The 15,939-nt window shown below is 44.5% G+C and overlaps 1 protein-coding gene across 2 annotated transcripts in view; it reads left to right on the top strand.

The window, feature by feature from the left end:
* EPB41L4A (erythrocyte membrane protein band 4.1 like 4A) overlaps nucleotides 1-15,939 on the top strand; it is a 180,668-nt gene that overhangs the window by 59,712 nt on the left and 105,017 nt on the right. The window contains exons 2-3 of one of the 2 annotated variants that reach the window (XM_055339434.1): nucleotides 4,821-4,970; nucleotides 13,589-13,693. In XM_055339434.1, the coding sequence (XP_055195409.1) occupies nucleotides 4,851-4,970; nucleotides 13,589-13,693 (225 nt within the window). In that variant the 5' untranslated portion in view covers nucleotides 4,821-4,850. The remainder of the gene's footprint in view (nucleotides 1-4,820; nucleotides 4,971-13,588; nucleotides 13,694-15,939) is intronic. The other variant, XM_055339443.1, reaches the window with a different exon arrangement.

The following is a 15,939-nucleotide window of genomic DNA, read 5'->3' as shown; positions in this document are numbered from 1 at the left end:
ACACTTGTTGGTATTGATGGTGCAGCTGTGCTGTTTGGGATGTCTTGGCAGGACACTGGAGGGTGGGCCCAGCCGAGCCCCATTCCTTCTTAGTCTCAGGTTTTCTCCAGATGGTCTCTTGAGCTGGGTGGTTTGGCTTCTTTCATGTCGCTCGAGGGTTCCGAGACACCATCAAGGAAGCAGACAGTTGTTTTAAAAGCTACCTTGGAACTGGCTTAGCAGCGCTTGGACAATGCCGTATCGGGGGAAGCGGCCATAGGCGAGGCCAGAATCAAGGAGGAGAATTAGACCCACCTCTTGATGGGAAGAGAGTCAACAAGTTGGCTGCGGTCTTCACTGCCCCATACCTGGGAAAAAAAGGAGTTTGAAAAACAACAACAACAACAAAAAAAAAAAAAACAAAAAAACAAACTGAGTTTGAAGTGTGCAGATTTTTAAGACCTAAACCTTCTGGGGGCACCTGGGTGGCTCAGTCAGCTAAGCATCTGCTGTCAGCTTAAGTCGTGACCTCGGGGTCCTGGGATAGAGCCCAGTGTTGGGCCCTCCGTTCACCAAGGGGTCGGCTCCCCGCCCCCCACCCCATGCTTGCACGTTCTCTCTCAAAGAAATATATAGAATATTAAGAAAAATCCAGCAAAACCTAAAGATTCTAACCAAAATAGGATATCGATTGTTTTTAGTTGTTTATAATTGTTAGTAATATATAGTACAGAGGTGCTTGGGTGGTTGGGTGCTCAGTTGGTTAAGCATCCGACTCCTGATCTCAGCTCAGGTCTCCATCTCAAGGTCATGGGTTCAAGCCCTATACTGGGCTCCAAGCTGGGTGTGGAGCCTACTTAAAATAATAATAATAATAATAATAAATATAGTACATTTAAAGTTTTGGAATCAGCTTTTCATCATTCAAATTAAAGTTTAAATATTATATCTTAAGGGGTTATATATTTCTAAACATAGATCTTCGGCTTAACACGTGTCCTGCTCTGTAAGGTTCAAGAGGTTAAAGATGATCGCTTAAACGTCCTAAAGTTGTTAATGATTTCACAAGGATTTCTTTTTTTTTTTTTAAGGATTTATTTATTCATGAGAGAGAGGGAGGGAGGGAGGAGCAGAGACACAGGCAGAGGCAGAAGCAGGCTCCATGCAGGGAGCCCGACACGGGACTCGATCCTGGGTCTCCAGGATCAGGCCCTGGGCCGAAGGCGGCACTAAACCGCTGGGCCACCAGGGCTGCCCTCATAAGGATTTCAGTTTGAAAATATATAACCCATTTTTCCTTTTTGTTACAGAAAAATCAAGTCTTAGGTTGATATAAATGTCTTACATTGCCCGAGGTTTCACTGCTTATCTTACTCTGATCTGTAATGAATAGAATGGATTGATAGAGTTTCTGTTCACTTTCTGGGTCTCTCATTACCTATGAGATTTTTTTAGCTCAAAGATTAAATTTCAAATCAGATTTAAAGAAGAATTGCAAAGAGTAAGAGAGTTCCTGAATACCCTTCACTCAGTTTCCCTTGATGTTGACATTTATATAATCATGTTGTATTTATTAAAACCAGGAAATAATATGGTCAATTCACTGTACATAATACCAGTAAGTAAACCATAGATTATTTTTGGATTTCAAGTTTTTCCACTGATGTTCTCTTTTCCGTCCAGAATCTAACTCAGAATACCATAGTGCATTTAGAAAGATTAATTTTTGAGATTCATAACATTCATGAATTGAAGACCCTTAGAAGATGTTCGAGCCATACAGGAGAAATATAAAATTTTGAGTTGTGTTATAGGCATATCTATTTCTTGGACTTAATTGTTTAATGCAAATTTGATGAAACTAAGGAGTCTGCTTAATATTAGTTTTGAAAATAGCTCCCTAGTCTGGAAATTCTGATTTTTGTCGGCAGAGAATGCTGCTTTCTATTATTTGGTCTCTGAGCTTCCTTGTGGATGGCTTGTTTTTCTTCTTTTGGTTGTGTTTTGTTACTAACAAGATTTTTGTGAACCGTTGACAAGATCTATAAGAGGCAGAGGCAGATGTTTGTTTGAGGACAGTGAGTGGCATTGGTTCTATTCCTAGAACTTCGGGTAGCTAGCCCTTGACCTGTGGGCAGCTCTCCTACCTCGTGGGCCCCAGTATCCTCCTCTATAAAATGAGGAAGGTTCACGTGTCTCCCCAAATACATGAGAATCAAGAAGAATCTATTTTGCAGAACGTGTCATCAAGAATGCACCCTTGTTGGGATAGAACAGTTCTCGGGCTTTTTCTGTCTCAGGATTTCCTCTCATGCCTTAGAATTACGACCAAGGCTTTTGGTGGCTGTCAGTTAAGTGTCTGACTCTTGATTTTGGCTCAGGTTATGCTCTTGGGTTGTGGGATCGAGACCTGATTCAGGCTCTGTGTGTAGTGGGGCATCTGCTTGAGATTCTTTCCCTCTCCCTCTCCTTGTGCATGCATTCTTGTCCTGTCTCTTTCTCAAATAAATCTTAAAAAAATAAAAAATAAAAAAAAAGAATTCCTGAGGACCTTACAGAACTTTTGGCTGTAAGGGTTATCCCTATGTATATTTACTAGAAGTTAAAACTGAGAAATTAAAAAACAACAACTAAACTAATTCATTTTATAGATTCCCATTACATGCCAATGTAAATATTTTTATAAAGATAGTTGTATTTCCCAAAATAAGACAATTTCCAATAAGGAGAGGGACATTATTCTTACATTTTTTGCAAATTTCTTTAGGACTCAGTTAATGGAAAATGGCTGATTGTCACATCTGCCTCGTGCATTGTGTGTTGTGAGCTCGTATGCCACGCAGCCTCTGGAAAACTCTATGCTTGGGTGAGAGAGAAATGATAAGTAACTGAGGGGAGTTCAGTTTCAGCCCGGCTCCTGGAGCATGGCTGGGAGCCCGGCCGAGGTGCCCGGTGGTGGAAGCCAGGGAGCCGGGCCTTGGCTCTGCTCTGTGGGCCGGGCCCTGCCTTCCCCATGTAGCCCCGCGCCGGGGCTGGCGGTGTTGGGGGCCAGTTTGGGTGCCGAAGCGCCCTCCCCTGCGGCTTGTCTGTAAAATGGGGATAAACACGCCACGTTCACTGAGCCCTCGAGGGGCGGACGAGGTGACACCAGGACGTGCCGGCCGGTGCGGCCACCCTCCTGCCTCTGCTGCGCTTGAGGACAAGGGCGGGGAGTGGGAGAGGGGCTGGCAGTGGGGCGGGCGCTGGGCCAGAGTGGCCGGGCTCCTGCTGAGGGCACTGCCCCCCCCTGCCGCTCATCCCCCGTGGGGCCTGGGGCCGGAGCAGGAGGCGGCAGGGCCTGGAGCCCTTGGCCCAAGGGCTGTGCTTCCGGGGAGGGAGGCCGTCCAGAGAGGCGGCGAGGGGAGGACGGAGGCCTCAGGCAGCCCGGGGGGTGGGGCACATGCAGCCCTGCCCCAGGCCGCGGGCTCCCCGGTGCACAGGGCCCTAGGCCGCGGGCCGCGGACAAACTTGGATGTGTGGAAAACAGACGTAGCACCTTAAGGAACAGACATTTTACTTTTTTTTTTTCAAGAAAGATTTTATTTTTTTATTTATCCATGAGCGACAGAGAGAGGCAGGGACACAGACGGAGGGAGAAGCAGGCCCCACGCAGGGGGCCCAACACGGGACTCGATCCCGGGACCCCGGGGTCATGCCCTGGGCCGAAGGCAGACGCCCCACTGCAGAGCCGCCCAGGCATCTCTAAACATTTTACTTTTAAATGACTAAAAGGGATTTTTCCTTCTAGATTCGTCACTTACAGGGTAAAGGTGACTCTTAGTCAAAACCCGTCAGATGGGGGTTAACAGTCCTTGGTCTGAGAAGCAGGTATAGCAGTGCCTGAGGATCTCTCCCCCATGCTCCCACTTTACCTTATCCTAACAGGCCTGAACTGGAAAAAAAAAAAAAAAAAAAAAGCTAAGAACGGTAACTTGGTTTATGTTTTCCCACAGAACCTGGAACATGTTACGTTAAAAACACTAAGTAAGAATATAGTGCATTTCTAAAGGCGTAACATTAAAGAATTTTTTAAAAGGTTCGTTTCTCCTTTGTGAAGGAGCAAACTGCCTGAAATGCAGTAGTTATCATTCTGTGCAGCTGGTAAAAACCTGCCCTTCTGGTTTGTAATGTCATGTTAATCTGCAAAGGTGTTATTACTCATTGGAAGAATTCTTTGTTCTGGCTGAAAGCCTCACTCATGGTATTTTCCAAGGAAACGTGTCCTGTTTGGGAGTCTTTCTCAAGATTTTAAGCCTCTGGTAGCTCTGTTCTTTCCAGAATGCTGCTGGTGTGTCAGTAATAAAAGTAATCTGTCTCTATTTGCTGAGATTTAAGTGCCATCTAACCCACAATCCAGAAATATGTCACAGGCATTTACTCTCATTTGAAAACTAAGTTAATATCTTGTAAGAGAAAGTGAATTTTTTCCCGAATGGAGTTGGAAAAAGCCAGGTCCTTCTTTTCTTCATTTTCTTCGTTCTCTGCCTCCTGTCCAATCTCTTTTGACTTCCTTATGATAGAAAAACAAAAAACCTGTCATATTTATTTTATTGCATAAAGAAAAATATATATTTCTGTATAAGATTTCTATATAAAAGTGTAAACAGGGCCCCTTTATTTTGCCATCGCTTATAAATTTCAAATCTAAGACTTCCTTCTTACACTGCCTTTGGAGTCCATTGAGTTTGTTGGAATTACACGACGCTGAAACAAGTGTTTGACTAAAAGTAAACCGTGCAGCTTTGACTTAGCTGAGCAACGAGGTCAGGATAAGTGAATCCATCCATCTCTTGCCTTCGTAGGTGTGACTGGTCGGGAAGATAGCAGTCTTCATGACGGACAGGACCGAGGTGGAGTCACAGGCCGCCACGTGCCCAGCCCTTCCCGGCCCTCTTCTTGGTTGTTGGCTCCGACTGGTCATTCAAAGAGTTTTTAGGGAGTTCTTACCATGCGTAAGTTCTTGAACTGCGTGGAAAGGGAGTGTGTCCTCAGCCCCTGCTTTCAAAATGTCTAAATATTATTAGGAAAGTGAAGAGAAGCATGCAGTAGCTTTAAAAAAGGCAGAGAATAGTTTAAGCCTCAGAGGCAGGCAAGCATGAGAGGTTGGGTGGAGGGAGAGGCCCAAGATTGAGGAGATAAAGAGGGGCTTCGTGGGGGTGGTGACATCTGAACTGGATCTTGAAGGGTTCAGCGGGGTTTTGAGGACGCCAGGGCAGGAGAGAGATTCCAGGCAAGCCGCTTCCTTTCTTGATAGCTGTGTTGCCGCTCGGCTCATTCTCTCGAGTCTTGCTTGGCGAGCTCCATCACGTGCCTGAGCCCGCGCTGTGAATTTATTCGTTTTTGTGGAAGTCCCTGGACCCGTCGTGGAGTGCTGTGATTGCAGTTTTATCTTACTTTAGCATCTTGATGAGTTTCTCATTTCGGTAGAGACTTCTAGAAATGATCAGAAAAAAAAAAAAAACTGATGGTGCGTGCTAAACACGATCCCGTTCTTGGCTTCTTTTTCTTTTTCTTTTTGCCAAGTACTCAAAGAGGTGTAAAGTGAAGAAAAAAATTTTCCTTAAACTTAAAATGAAACTAACCCATCTGACATAGGAGTGAAGCCCCATGGCTCGGTGTTTTAGGGACTTTGGGGATGTGTAGCCTCCTCAAGGGTACGTGTTGGTCTCTACTGACTGGGGCTACCTGCCCAGAGAGCTCAGGAAGAAGTCAGGTCAAAAAGGCTGAAAGTAGCTTTTTTGGGGTGGATGGAAAGTGTGAATTATTCTAAACGTCACCATAGGGCAGCCCGGGTGGCTATCAGTTTAGCGCTGCCTTCAGCCCAGGGCGTGATCCTGGAGACCCCGGATTGAGTCCCACGTCGGGCTCCCTGCATGGAGCCTGCTTCTCCCTTGGCCTGTGTCTCTTTCTCTCTGTCTCTCATTAATAAATAAATAAAATCTAAAAAAAAAAAAAAAAAAAAAAACCACCACCAACAAAAAACCAACATTGACGCTCAACACCGCATCCCCGATCAGCTCTGTACCTTTTCCCTCCTTAACGCCTCACACTACATCAGCCGAGTCCGTGGAACAGCTACCTCTGTGAACAAAAGCAGGTAATGACTAGTTTCCACTTGGCATCCTTTTTCTTTTAAAGCCTATTTTAATGCAAGTAGAATTCGTGCGTGGTAACTAATCAAATGTGTGAAAAAGCTTGATAACCAAGTCCTCCTTTGTCCCTCTTTCTAGGAGTTTCTTAGTTACTGCATAGCCCCAGTACTTCCCCAAGGTTCCACCGGTTGAGGACCTGCTTCCCTCACTGGTGTGCTTTGTATCACGTTCTGGGCGCATCGTGTTCTCCGGCGTTCCTTAGCACGCTGCTCCCATCGTCGGGGCCTAAGCGCTTGCTGGCATGGGACGGGTGCTCAATCCGTATCTCACGGCCCTTTCATCGCATCATGGGTGGTGGTGGTGTCCTTTTCTAGAGAGAAGTCCTGCAGTTGGCCCACTCCCTGCCCAGTGTTCTAGCTCTTGCTTTGGCCCCCACGTCTGTTCTCTGTCGTGTCTTAACTTCTCTGTTCAAGGATGGTTTCTTCTCAACCGGAAGGCCATCATCTCAGCTGCAAAATACAGGCCACGGGCAACCTCTGCGAAGAATCTACGGGAAGAGTACAATTATCCATAAGAGCAGGAGGCATAAATAATGGAATACAAATTGGGGCCAGGGTGATTGGCAGTGGCCAGTTAGGGCAGGACTGGGAGAAATGGGAGCTGGTGACGTTGACCCCCTAGGCCGGCAGCCCGTCGGCTGCTGGCGCTCATGGCTGGACCCACGTCATGTCACAGTATGGGAGGTGGTCTTCATGTGCACATGTGCCGGAGGCGGCGACCGAAGTGTAGTATTTCTGAGGTCCACCCGCCTCTGCCCCAGGTTCGTGTGTCGCAGCACAACATACAGGGGGGATCAGGAGATAGTGGCGTTTCTTCGTAGGTCAGCTCTGGACTCGTTGTGTGGCCCTGCATGCTTCCCTGGGGGTTCTCCGTAGAGGACAACGAGGAGCTGAAGGGTGACCGTTGTAAAGAAGTTTCAGCACCAGAGTCTGCACAAACACAAAACTGTTAGAGAGGATCGACAGACTATGTTCTGATATTTTTGGAGGGATGGTTTTGGCAAATGGTGATTCCTTCTGTGCACAAAACTTCTGCTATTTCCATGTACTTCCCAAACTGCTAAGCTGGTTTTCCAAGCTTTCTTTGGTATGTGTAGACTATTATTTATGCTTTATAAACAGATTTATATGTATGAAGAAACGAACATTTTTGTGGGATTATAGGCATAATGTGTTTTTCATAAAAATGGCCCTGATTTATGTATTTATATATATGCACACACACATATTTTTTTTCTAAAAACTCTGCCCCGTTTCAATGCTGAAATTTCAAGGCAATTCATTCCTCTTCTGTGCATGAAGCCCCTTTCCCCCTGCTTGGGTTAGAGGAATTCAGTGGAGTTGTGCTGCTCTACTTGCTCTAGTTACTCTATCTGTTCCTGTCTGCGCCTGGATAGGAGGACAGATCCGGAGGAGAGATTAGACGGAGACGGAACTCTAGCTTGTATGTCAGCCTTCCAGAAATATTTTGGAAGATAGGCATGCATTTTCCACAACAGCCTGGAAGATAAAAAAGGCAGATCTCAGTCAGCCAGAAGTGGTTTTAAAAAAAAAAATTCCCAGGGACACCTAGGTGGCTCAGCGGTTGAGCGTTTGCCTGCAGCCCAGGGTGTGATCCCGGAGCCCTGGGATCGAGTCCCACATCAGGCTCCCTGCATGGAGTCTGCTTCTCCCTCTGCCTGTGTCTTTGCCTCTCTCTCTCTCTCTCTCTCTGTGTCACTCATGGATAAATAAAATCTTTAAAATAAATTCCTGAGGCAAAAGGCAAATAGGAAACAATTGTAGGTGAAGACTGGAGCCCAAAATAAGGGCAGGGAGATCACAGGAGGGAGGCGGCGATGGATGAAGGGTGGCTCCATGCTTACCGATTGGGGCTGTATTGGCAGAAGGAGGAGACCCAAGCGACCATCAGGGTGGCCCATGGAGACTGTGAGATAACCAGGGTCTTCACAGTGAACTCCTCCTGTGGCTACTTAGCATCACCTGCTACTGTTGGCAACCAGGGGATCTGCCTGTTGCACTTCCATTCCTACGAGAAACTGTTAGTCTTCATGATATTTTTAGTATACCATTGGACCCAGTTTTCTGTATTCTTAGGATTTTTACTGAGGACCCCGGCATGGCTCTTAGGTCCAAATGTACACAATCAGTGCTCCTGTGGGGCAAGGGAAGGGAAGCTGGTGGACTGCCTGGCTGCTTCCCTTTATTTAGTACCTCAAGAATGCTGGGAAACCTGGCTTAGGAATCAGTCATCACTACTGTCTATCCCACTTGATTTCATCTCCGCATGCCTCTGCCGATGGACACCCTACCAGTGGGAACCAGTGTCGGGAATTGCATTCTCAAGTCTTTTCCTCTGTCTTTGCATCAATTGCTCAGAAATCAGAGTCCTTGGCTGAAACCAGGTCATGTGCTGTGGCTCAGCTGCTGCGAGTTGTGGAATGGAGTCTATTTCTTGCATCTACCAAGACTCACATGATTAGGCTTTTTTCCAAATAGGGAACAGGTTTGATATTACATAACTAGAACAAAAGAATTAAACTGGAAAATTCTTTATGAAGAATATTTGACATTAGAAATTCTTTTAGGGCAGCCTGGGTGGCTCAGCGGTTTAGCCCAGAGCCTGATCCTGGAGACCTGGGATCGAGTCCCATGTCAGGCTCCCTGTGTGGAGCCTGCTTCTCCCTCGACCTGTGTCTCTGCCTCTCTCTCTCTCTCTCTCTCTCTCTCTCTCTCTCTGTGTCTTTCATGAACAAATAAAATCTTAAAAAAAAGAAATTATTTTAATGTAACTCATAGATATTACAAGATTTATTGTCTTTCCAGATTCCCATAAATGACTTGATAAAATTATCAACCATTCTTAATTAAAAATCAAAACAGAATAAAACAAAACAAAAACAAAAGCCTAGAAAGTAGGAATAAAAGGAACCTTCTATTTGATAAAGAGTATATACAAGGGATACATAGCAGCCAGTATACTTAGTGATGAAATTTTAGAAGCAGTTGCATTAAAGTCAGGAAGAAGATTGGGATTATTGTTCTCACAACTACCAGTCATCCCAGTCATCCTATTGAGGCCCCAGCTAATGCAGTAAGAAAAAGGAAGAAATATGGAGGAGGAATTTGGAAAAGAAAGAACTAGAACAACTTATTATTTGTAGAAAATATGGTTATCTAAAAAGATTCCACAGACAAATTCTTCTCACCGATACAAGTTTAGGATGATGGCTATGAAATAGACCAATATGGAATAATTAGCTGTTAATATATTGGAAATCAGAAAGTGTAACAACAATAAAACTATAAAATAGCTAAGAATAAACTTTTATTAGTTTTCTGTTGCTGCATAACAAATTTCTACAAATTTCTAAAAATTACAATAGCTGAAATCTACCCCCATTTGTTATCTCACCATTCTGTAGGTCAGAAATCCAGGTTAGCGTGGCTGGGTGTTCTGTGTTTAATTTCAGAAGGCTAAAATCAAGGTGTTGGTTGTCTGAGTGCTTGTTTGAAGGCTCTGGGGAAGAACCATAAAAGACCCCAAATAGCCAAAGCAATCTTGAAAAAGCAGGGCAAAGCTGGAGCATTACGACTCTGGACCTCAAGTTATATTATAGAGCTAGAGTAATAAAAGCAGTATAGTACTAGCACATAGATACTTTTTTCCATTGGATATTCTTTCCTACTTTATCAAATATTAATTGGCCATATAATTGTGGGTTTTTTCTGGGTTTTCTATTCTGTTCCACTGATATTTGTATAGAAAACCCAGAAAAAACCCACAATTATAAGGCCAATTAATATTTGATAAAGTAGGAAAGAATATCCAATGGAAAAAAGACAGTCTCTTCAACAAATGGTACTGGGAAAACAGGACAGCCACATGCAGAAGAATGAAACTGGATGACTTTCTTACACCATACACAAAAATAATTTAAAAATGGATTAAAGACCTAAATCTGAGACCTGAAACACAGGCAGTAACCTCTTTGACCTTGGCTGTAGCAACTTCTTTCTAGATATGTCTCCAGAGGCAAGGAAAGCAAAAGCACAAATCAACTGATGGGACTATATGAAAATAAAAACTTCCACACAGTGAAGGAAACAACATGACTAAAAGGCAACCCGCAGAATGGGAGATGGTATTTGCAGATGACATATCTGATAAGGGATTAGTATCCAAAATATATAAAGAACTTCTACAACTTGAAAAAAAGAAATCTATTTTAAAAAAGGGACAGAAGACCTGAACGGCCATATCTCCAAAGAGGACCTACAGATGGCCAACAGACGCATCAGGGGAATACAAACCGCGACCACAATGAGCTGTCACCTGACACCTGTCAGAATGGCCAAAATCAACAACACAAGAAACAACAGGTGTTGGTGAGGATGTGGCGAAAGGGGAGCCCTCTTACACTGCTGGTGGGAATGCGAACTGGTGCAGCCACTCTGGAGAACAGTGTGGAGGGTCCTCAAAGAGTTAAAAATAGAGCGACCCTATGACCCAGCAATTGCACTATTTACTCAAACAGTACAAAAACACTAGTTCAAAGGCACAGAAGAACCCCTGTTGTTTCCAGCAGCATTATTTACATAGCCAAACTATGGAAACAACCCAAGTGTCCACCGATTGATGAATGGAGAAAGAAGAGGTGCTGTATCAATATACAGTGGAATTTTTTAAGGAGGGGAGAGCCGTGGAAGGGGGAGGGAGCAAATCTTAGGTAGGCTCCATGCCCTGGCATGGAGCCTGATGTGGGGCTTGATCTCACAACCCTGAGATTGTGGCCTAAGCTGAAATCAAGAGCTAGGCTTAACTGACTTAACTGCACGCAGGTGCCCTGAAATATTTTTAAAAATATTTATTTATTTATTTATTTATTTGAGGAAGGATGGGAAAGAAAGAACCTCCAGCAGACTCCCTGCTGAGTGCAGAGGCCAACATGGGGCTCAATCTCAGGACTCTGAGATCATGACCTGAGCCAAAATCAAGATTTGGATGGATGTTCGACTGACTGAGCCACCCAGGCTCCCCTACAGTGGAGTATTATCCAGCCATAAAAAAGAATGAAACCTTGCCATTTGCAACAACATGGAAGAATCTAGAGAACACTGTTAAGTAAAATAAGTTAGAGAAAGACAAATACCATAGCACTTCACTCATATGTGGAATTTAAGAAACAGAACTAGCAAAAGGAAAAAAGAAAGAGGGACAAATCAAGGAATAGACTATAACTATAGAGAACAAATGGATGGTCACCAGAGGGGAGGTGGGAGGAGGGATGGGGGGAATAAGTGATGGGGATGAAGGAGGGCACCTGTTGTGATGAGCACCCAGTGTTGCAAGCGTTGGATCACTGTATTCACCTGAAACTAATATAACACTGTATGTTAATTATACTGGAATTTAAATAAAAACTTAAGAAAATAGCAACCTGGTTCTAAACTTCTACTAATAGAGAAATTGTCTAAGAATTTGCAAAGACAATTTTAGGAAAGAAAGGTGGATACCAACAAACTACATTATTTTTTTTTATTTTTATAAATTTATTTTTTATTGGTGTTCAGTTTGCCAACATATAGAATAATACCCAGGGCTCATCCCGTCAAGTGCCCACCTCAGTGCCCGTCACGCAGTCACCCCCAACCCCCTTCCACCTCCCCTTCCACCACTACTACATTATAACCGAATCATTCAAATCTTGGAGGATTGGTTCAGGAATAATCCATGGGGTAGAGTAAGGGCTAATTTAGTAGATGATGAAGTTTTTATCACATCAAAAGAGAAATGACGACCTTTTCAGTAAAATGTCTATCCATTTGGAAACAAAGTTAGGCCCTTATCCCAGCACAAAAATAATTTACAGATAGAATGAAGAGCTAACGACACCAAATGAAGTCGCACAGGGGTGCCTGGGTGGCTCAGTCGGTTAAGCTCAGATCTGGGTCTCAGGGTCGTGAGACCGAGCCCCACCTCTGGCTCTGCACTGGGCATGGGGCCTGCTTGGGATTCTCTCCCCCTCTCCCTCTGCCCCTCCTGCTCGCTCTCTTTCTAAAATAAATAAATAAATCTTAAAAAAATAAACCAGTACAGGTATCATAAGTGCTTAGGAGAGTTTGTCATAGACGCCAAGTTAGAGACTGCCTGGCCAAGGGGTCAGAGATGCAGCTGGTTGGAAAGCAGGTGGTGAGGCACTCGGATGGGTATCAGGAAAGTGCACGTCAGGAGTCACCCTCTCCCCTCTTCCTCGTTCACTCAGCTAGGGAAGTGTCGCTCGACCCAATCTGGGCAAAGGTGGGCAAATGGACCTTTGTGGCACATGTCGTAATGGCCTTCTTGGCAGTGCCCACTGTAACCCGGAGTGTGGCACCCTCAGAGTGCTGTCCCATCCAGTCACAGACCTGGCTCGTCACGGGAGGACATGAGCATGGAGATAGGTCCCGTGCGTGGCACTGCTACTTCAGGGGCACGCATCCCAAACCAGAGGTCCGTCGTGGCGGGGCTTCTGTGAATTGTCTGGCAGAGTGTGAGGAAGACCCCAATGAGGTTTCACCATGGGGACTGAGCAGAGAACACAAACACCTCTGGGATTTGTCACCAGCGTCTGCTTCCATCAACTCTTAGCCGTGTTACGATGAGGCCTTTAGTCCAGACATTGCCCTTACGTCTCAAATCAATTTTCTAGAAGCAGTGCTGGGCTAGGTACTCCCTGGGGGTGAGCAAGTGCATGTTGGTGACTCCCTGGGGAAGGCCTGCTTCGCCGATACCACGTGTGATTTCTCGGGCCTTCTCTCCCTCCAGTCGTACCTGTGCGGCCCCTAGTCCGCTGACCGGGTAATATGCCGTCACTGGGAGTTAACCTGTTGGCTCTCGGCCAGCAGCCAGGGGATGTTCCCTTTGTATCCGTGCTTATGTGCAGGAGATATAAAGTAGGATTTCTTCACCAGGGCTTCTCAGGATGTTAACTTCGGCCACTTTTTATCTACATGGGTTAAAAATAAAAGCCGTAGCTATTGTTATTTTAATTCTGCGTCTCTGCTGTGTTAGTTGTGAGAGTAACAGCAGTAGGTGAAAACTGGTCTTTAAATTGAAAGAACTGTGGGATTTTAACCACAGTGAGTGGGTTTTGAGGAATCCATCAGATGCTCTTCACATAGGAGATTGTCTTTATTAAGAGAAATTTGTCCTGAAGATAATTTACAATCTCCTAAGAAAAAAGGCTTATGTTAATTAAAAACCCACTGCAATTTAAAAATCATTTTTCAAGGGAATTTCTTTAATACACTTTATGTGAAACCCTACTTTGTAATCGAGGCGGAACCGAAGGAACCGCGGGTGCAGCTAATAGAGGACAAGCTGGTAGGGACCGCGGCCCGCCTCGTAGAAACTAAGACTGTGAATTATTTTTGCAGAAGTCAACCAAAGGCTCCGTTGTCCTCGACCACGTGTTCCGTCACGTAAACCTGGTGGAGATCGACTACTTTGGGCTGCGTTACTGCGACAGAAGCCATCAGACAGTGAGTACCGCGCCTCCCTCCGAGGCCACGTGGCTAAACATTTCAGCCTCTCTCGGGCCTTCCCCGACGTGCTTTTAGGCACATCGTTTCTTCGTAACTGGAAATGGCTTCGGGAACTTTGAATGTGTTTTTCCTTACTGTCACTTTTTGCGTTTTTTTTCCTCTTTTGCCAAAAGTGTAGAGTCAGGTGTGCGCTCCTCTTTGCAGAACACGTCCCAGGTCTTCCTGTGTGCACCCCTGTCAGAGAGGACGTTCCCTTTATGCTGTTAGGAGAACCAAATGAGCCACTGAGGCAAGTCGGGAGGCAAGTGGCTGGTCTCGTGGAGCCACAGTTACTGCTCACCTGCCTTTTGGGAAATAAATGGTTAAAGAGAAAAAAACACAGTGTACAAAGGTGCTTATCTAAGTTTTAGAAGCTGAATGAGTAACTATAAGATAAATAAGTAGCAGTTTCCGCTCATGGGCTTGAAGGAGTAAGGGTAATAAAGGAAACCAAAGCTTTGGTGTTTGATGTTGATTGTGAGCAGCCTCTTCCTAGCTGCTTGGATGGCAGAGTTGCTAAGATGCTCACGACCTTGGCTGGTGGATGCTGTGTGGTGTCAGGCTGAACAGCTACTTCTTCAGTAATGGGCAGGGGACAAAGACTTTGAAGGTGGCAGTTTGGGGTATGAAAGGACATTCACTGGTGCCTTTAGTTCAGTGTAAGGACGGTCTTACCCTCCGACACAGTCTTACTATACAGAGCACTTCCACGCCCACCTTAGAGACCCCATTTGACTTCTACTTTGCGTGTTACTCAATGCCTGTTGGGGTCAAGATTTCCTCTTCCTACTTCATCAGTTCTCCGGGTCTCCATGGGGCCATGCGGGGTCTGTTCAGCAAGGCACCTGATGGTCTGGGTGGGGTCTTTGTGCCCTGTCACAGGAATGTTCTAGGGTGAGAAGAGATGCTCTTGACGGTGGTAACTTGTGGTTTTCCCTGAGCCACTTTCATAATCCGTTTTGTTTCACAGAGGATTTCACAAAGCAGGAATAAAAAGTGGGGTGTGTGTTGGTTGGCTTTCCATAGGAAGGAGAGGCTTTCTAAAGGCAAACGGCCATTAAGGCACACTTCAAGGGAAGGGAAACGGGCATCTTCAGGAGCGCCCGGACTTGTGTCCTGCACAGGCCATGGGTCAGGGACTGTGACTCTCTACTCAAAGGTTGAGTTGAAGGCTATAGAAGCTGTCTTGCATTTCGTTCATAGTTTTGAAAGAACATTTTTCCTAGTAGAGAAAACTACTGTTTCCTGATCTTATCTAGTATGTCAGACTTCGCTGGAAAGATTGACTGTCTTGCTAAAATTATGTACACCTTATCTCTCTCTCTCTCTTTTTCAAACTTTGCAAAGGAAGGAAAATATATATGAAAATCCAGAGAAAGAATTTCGATTGAGCCACCCAGGTGCCCTGCCAGAGAATTCGAACAATGGACTGTATCATTGCAAAAAGAATTAGCAATTGGTATTGATTCACAGTTTTCTAGGGCTTATATTAAAACCAAATTTTTTTTCTCCTCTTACCTTTATTCCTGAGGGTTGGCATTTGTGATATGGTTGCAATGCAGGTTTTAGAAGAAATTACAGTTAGAAGGAGAAAGCTCTTGTCATGTTTTATGGATACTGTAAGAGCATCAGGTGTGCAAATCACATAAAACTATTCTTTGCCTCCTTCTTTCTAGTGAATGAAGACAAAATAGAGGTGATTTGTAGACATTCCCTAGTCTTTTAATGTTCAAATGTATTGTGATAAATGTATATATAAATATACTTAATATGTATTTATTTTTAATATATATTGTTATATATATTATATATATATATATACATATATATATATATATATATATATATATTTATATATATCTGTAAGAAGCTGTAAGGAGGTAATGAAAACTTGCCCCTCTCCCAGGTAATCATCTTGTCAAAGCGTACTGGAGGGCTGATCATGTACCAGGGTAAGAAAGGTGGTTCCATTACTGATTTGCTTCTCTTGGGCATTGAGGCAGAACTAAGGATTTCCTTCAAGGAAAAGGCCAATGAAGGCCCTTCATTCCAGAAGAGCAACCACCCAAGGCACAGCTTTGTTTCTAGGGACGTTGTCGATGAACCCAAATGCTATTTCTCTACCTTCTCTCTGTGTTAGTAGGAGCAGGCCCACATAGCCCTCCGTTACTTACGGCAAATGTTTAAAGAATAACCCTGTGTTA

This window comes from Nyctereutes procyonoides, unplaced genomic scaffold (genome assembly GCF_905146905.1).
Source record: "Nyctereutes procyonoides isolate TBG_1078 unplaced genomic scaffold, NYPRO_anot_genome, whole genome shotgun sequence".
Lineage (NCBI taxonomy): Eukaryota > Metazoa > Chordata > Mammalia > Carnivora > Canidae > Nyctereutes > Nyctereutes procyonoides.
This window is presented reverse-complemented; position numbering and strand designations above follow the sequence as displayed.